Source organism: Sinocyclocheilus rhinocerous, unplaced genomic scaffold (genome assembly GCF_001515625.1).
Source record: "Sinocyclocheilus rhinocerous isolate Xijiao unplaced genomic scaffold, SAMN03320098_v1.1 scaffold1622, whole genome shotgun sequence".
In the NCBI taxonomy this organism is placed as follows: domain Eukaryota; kingdom Metazoa; phylum Chordata; class Actinopteri; order Cypriniformes; family Cyprinidae; genus Sinocyclocheilus; species Sinocyclocheilus rhinocerous.
The window spans coordinates 723,092-727,816 of record NW_015654513.1 but is presented as its reverse complement, the minus strand read 5'-3'; the positions used below and the strand labels follow the sequence as shown (position 1 = coordinate 727,816).

Below are 4,725 nucleotides of genomic sequence, written 5' to 3'. Positions count from 1 at the left end.
TCGTAGCTTCGTAAAATTACGGTTGAACCACTGATGTCACATGGATTATTTTAATGCTATCTATGGGAGGGTCAGAGAGCTCTCGTAATTCATCAAAAATATCTTAATTTGTGTTCTGAAGATGAACGGAGGTCTTACAGGTTTGGAACGACTTGAGGGTGAGTGATTAATGACAGAATTTTCATTTTTGGGTGAACTATCCCTTTAAAATGGATCAAAAGTGACAGTAAAGACATTTATACTGTTTATAAAAACAGAAGATTTCTAATAAAAAAAAAAAATGCTGTTCATTTCAACTTCCTGTTTATCAAGGAATACTGGTAAAATGTATAATGGTTTCCACAAAAATATTAAGCAGCACAACTGTTTTTAACATTAATAATAAGAAAGAATCGGCATATTAGAATGATTTCTAAAGGGTAATGTGACACTGAAGACTGGAGTAATGTCTGCTGAAAATTCAGCTTTGCTATCACATGAATAAATTGCATTTTAAAATATATTCAAATAGAAAGCTGTTCTTTTAAATAGTAATAATATTGCACAATATTACTGTATTTGAGAAAATAAACAGCCTTTGGTGAGCATGAAAGACTTATTTTAAAAACATTTTAAAAAGTCCTACCGACCCCAAACTTTTGAATGGTACTAGTGTAAATTTTTTGAATTATACTTCTGCTTCCAGAGGAAGAATGTGAGTGAGCCAAACCCACGTGGAGTGTTCATGATGTGTATTCCTCCACCTAATGTAACCGGATCCCTCCACCTTGGTCACGCCTTGACCAATGCTATTCAGGATTGCCTGACAAGATGGTAACCAGTCATAATTGTTATAAATATTAGTTATAAGCCATAATATTAACTTTGTTATGCAGTAATTAAAAAATAGACAGGCATGTTATTGCTAATAAAGCATGGGCCCAATATCATAAATTACAGTTGAGGAGTGAGCTATGACATCATGCGTCAAAAGTAATGATGTGTGCAATGGGTTTGCTTTGGTGTGATGATGCAGGCACAGGATGAGAGGAGAGACCACACTGTGGAATCCCGGCTGTGATCACGCTGGTATCGCCACACAGGTGGTGGTGGAGAAGAAACTGATGAGAGAGCGAAAGATGACCAGACACGATCTCGGGAGAGGGAACTTCATCCAGGAGGTCTGGAAGTGGAAGAACGAGTGAGTGTGAGAGGTTGAGGAGAATTCTGGAATGGAGATGGATAATTCCATTAGATCTATAAATAATTAATTTAGCTCCAATTATATGAACACATTTCTCTTCCTTTCGGTGTCGAACAGAAAGGGAGATCGCATCTATCACCAGCTGAAGAAGCTGGGATCTTCTCTGGACTGGGACAGAGCTTGTTTTACCATGGATGATGTGAGTACAGTGCTCAAAACCCAAACATGCCTTGGGATGCACTTTAATGAAACAATTCAGGTGTTAAATGACATCTGGAAAGTCTGGTTGCTGTTAACCAGCTTTGCGCTACTTAGCATTAAAGTGTCATTAATGAATGATGGCTAGTCTGTAATCATGTGTAAAACTGTCTGCTTGCAGAAACTGTCGTATGCGGTCCAGGAGGCTTTTATACGTATGCATGAGGAGGGTGTGATCTACAGGAGCAAGAGACTCGTCAACTGGTCCTGCACCCTCAACTCTGCCATCTCTGACATAGAAGTATGTTCATATTTGACAAACTTTGACATTTCAATGTTAGTCACTCCCATCTGTGATTAACACTAGAACCGTAAATTTTACCCGTGGCTGTTTTTAAAACGTACATAAACTATTTTTAATAAAACATTCAAGTCTCCCAGTCACTGACTTTTACTAAAATTGTGTGATTTACAATCCCCTGTTGTTAAAAACTGTTTAGATAAAACCACATAAAAAAAACGGGGCATTTATACCTATAAGCGCCAGCGGGTCAAATTTACCCGCATTATAATGCCTGTATGTTTGCGCTGTCATTTTCGTGCTGCTTATGTTTTAACATTGCACATTGCTAGGCAACACATTTCATTCACTGAATTAGCGGTTATCAGTTTCATAAATAAAGACAAAATGAGTAAAAGAAGGCGATTTATGAATGCTGAAGAGGTATAAGAAGCACTAAATGCCCTGAGCGAGAGAGTCTGATGGTGGGGAGATAAGTAAAGCGTCCTGTCGGCTCAGCATCTGACGGCGATCAACCTATCGCGATCGACGGGTTGGCGACCACTGCTCTAGACACTTCTTTGTGAAGACAGTAGCATAATACAGTGAAATAATATGTTCTTTAGCCATTCAGAAACAGCTGTCATGTGGGTGGGTAAAATTTACCCGCTGGCGGTTTTAGGTATACAGCGACCCCTGGCGGTTCTAGTGTTAAATTAATGGGAAAACTCATCCACTGCCACTACCGTTCAGAAAGTTTGGGGTTTGTACGATTTTTAAAAAAATCTATTTGAAACAAGTCTCTTATGCTCACTAGGACTGCATTTATGTGGTAAACTACAGTAAAACATTCTTTCGGTTTAAAAATAGTATTGTGAAATATTATTACAATTTAATAGTATTACTGTTTTAATATATATTCAAATGTAATGTATTCTTGTGATGGCAAAGCTGCATTTTACGGAGTTATTGTAAAAAATGTATTTTTGTGGAAACGGTGTTTTTTTTTTTTTAATTCAGGATTCTTTGATGAATATAAAGTTAAAAACAGCATTTATTTGAAATATAAATTTTTTGTAGCATTGTAATTTTCTTTACTGTCGCTTGTGATCCATTTAGTGGCATAGTTCACCCAAAAATGAAAATTCTGTCATTAGTTACTCACTCTCATGTCGTTCACGACCTTCATTCGTCTTCGGGACACAAATTAAGATATTTTTTATGAAATCCGAGAGCTTTCTGACTCTCCACAGACAGCAACACAACTGACACGTTCAAGGCCCAGAAAGGTGGTAAGCACATTGTTAAAAATAGTCCATGTGACATCAGTGGTTCAACTGTAATTTTATGAAGCTAAGAGAATACTTTTTGTGCGCAAAGAAAACAAAAATACGCAAAAAGAACGCCGGCTCCTGCATCAGCAGCATTACACACATGAGTCGTGGTGGGCATGTGGGAAAGTGGCTGATGACTGAAATGACATCTTCACTAACAGTCTCCAAGTCTCTTTTTACTGAGGTCACGTGATGAGTTTTGTGTTCCAGGTCGATAAAAAGGAGCTGGCAAGGCGAACTCTTCTTCCTGTGCCAGGTTATAAAGAGAAGGTTGAGTTTGGAGTGCTGGTGTCCTTCTCTTACAAGGTCGAAGGATCAGGTGAGAGTTGAGTCTGGAGAAGGGAGGTTAGATGCACTGAGGAGATATACAGATGTGTTTAAAATGAAATGTTTTCCTGCAGATGAGGAGGTGGTAGTGGCCACCACCCGTATTGAGACGATGCTTGGAGACACAGCTGTTGCCGTCCACCCTAATGACTCCAGATATCAGGTGACACAAAAGTGTTCTTCTCAAAACTCTGTTTGTCTGAAAACGTTTGAGTCAAGTTAACTGAAAGCTTCTTTTCTGTCCAGCATCTCAAGGGAAAGATGGTTGTTCACCCATTCTGTGACAGAAAGATGCCCATTGTGTTTGATGACTTTGTGGATATGAACTTTGGAACAGGTAATAAATGTTTCAAGGACAGAAAGTTATTTTCTGTAAGATTGTCTTTCTCTGTGCCGTGTTTAGTCTACAATATGGTGTCGTTGTTCAGGTGCTGTGAAGATCACTCCTGCTCATGATCATAATGATTATGAGGTGGGAGAGAGACACAAACTGCCCTTCATCAACATCCTAGATGAAAATGGCCTCCTCATCAATGTTCCTCCTCCATTCCTGGTAGGCACACACGTACTGTGATATATTTTACCCTGTTTACACCAGGTATTTTAATCTTGCCACAAACATGAGGTTGACTGATTAATTGTTCTTTGAATAATCTGCATTTTTCTGGTGTTTTAGGGCATGAAGCGCTTTGAGGCGAGGAAAGCTGTGCTCCAGGCTCTGAAAGACTTAGGCCAGTTTAAGGAGGTCAAAGACAATCCCATGGTGGTGCCTGTCTGCAGGTTAGACACTAACTCCCACTCAACTCCTTAATTTACCTAGGTGGTCATGGACAGGTATGTAGGACACAGTACTGCCAGTGGAAACAGAATTGAAAATGTTTCCAAACTGTCATATAACTTGAAAATCTTTATTTATCTTTATAAACAACATTGTACTTAAAGCATAAACTAAAAAAAATAAAATGATACAATTGTGCTTTACAAGCAATGACTTAGAAAGTGACACCCAAACATGTATTTATCACTAGATGTGAACCACAGGTGCGCAAGTGCCTCCTTGTGGAATAACAAAAGTAAACAATGCAAGATCCCCAGTTGAAAATTCATGAGCAAAAAAAATTATACATTTTTAAAGAGGAAGAAATTATGTAGTTTTTAAAAGTACATTGTTAAAGGGATAGTTCACCCAAAAATGAAAATTTGATGTTTTATCTGCTTACCCCCAGGGCATCCAAGATGTAGGTGTGTTTCTTCATTCAGTAGAACACAAACGAAGAGTTTTAACTCAAACCGTTGCAGTCTGTCAGTCTTATAATGGAAGTGAATGGGAATCACGGCTTTGAGAGTCAAAAAAACATACACAAACAAAACCAAATTAAACCCTGCGGCTCGTGACGATACAT

The 4,725-nt window shown here is 38.4% G+C and overlaps 1 protein-coding gene across 1 annotated transcript in view; it reads left to right on the top strand.

Moving 5' to 3' along the window:
- LOC107717441 (valine--tRNA ligase-like) overlaps positions 1 to 4,725 on the top strand; it is an 18,219-nt gene that overhangs the window by 2,774 nt on the left and 10,720 nt on the right. The window contains exons 7-15 of the mRNA XM_016524187.1: positions 686 to 813; positions 1,016 to 1,180; positions 1,301 to 1,382; positions 1,563 to 1,682; positions 3,206 to 3,314; positions 3,397 to 3,485; positions 3,569 to 3,659; positions 3,751 to 3,875; positions 3,999 to 4,102. Of these exons, the coding sequence (XP_016379673.1) occupies positions 686 to 813; positions 1,016 to 1,180; positions 1,301 to 1,382; positions 1,563 to 1,682; positions 3,206 to 3,314; positions 3,397 to 3,485; positions 3,569 to 3,659; positions 3,751 to 3,875; positions 3,999 to 4,102 (1,013 nt within the window). The remainder of the gene's footprint in view (positions 1 to 685; positions 814 to 1,015; positions 1,181 to 1,300; positions 1,383 to 1,562; positions 1,683 to 3,205; positions 3,315 to 3,396; positions 3,486 to 3,568; positions 3,660 to 3,750; positions 3,876 to 3,998; positions 4,103 to 4,725) is intronic.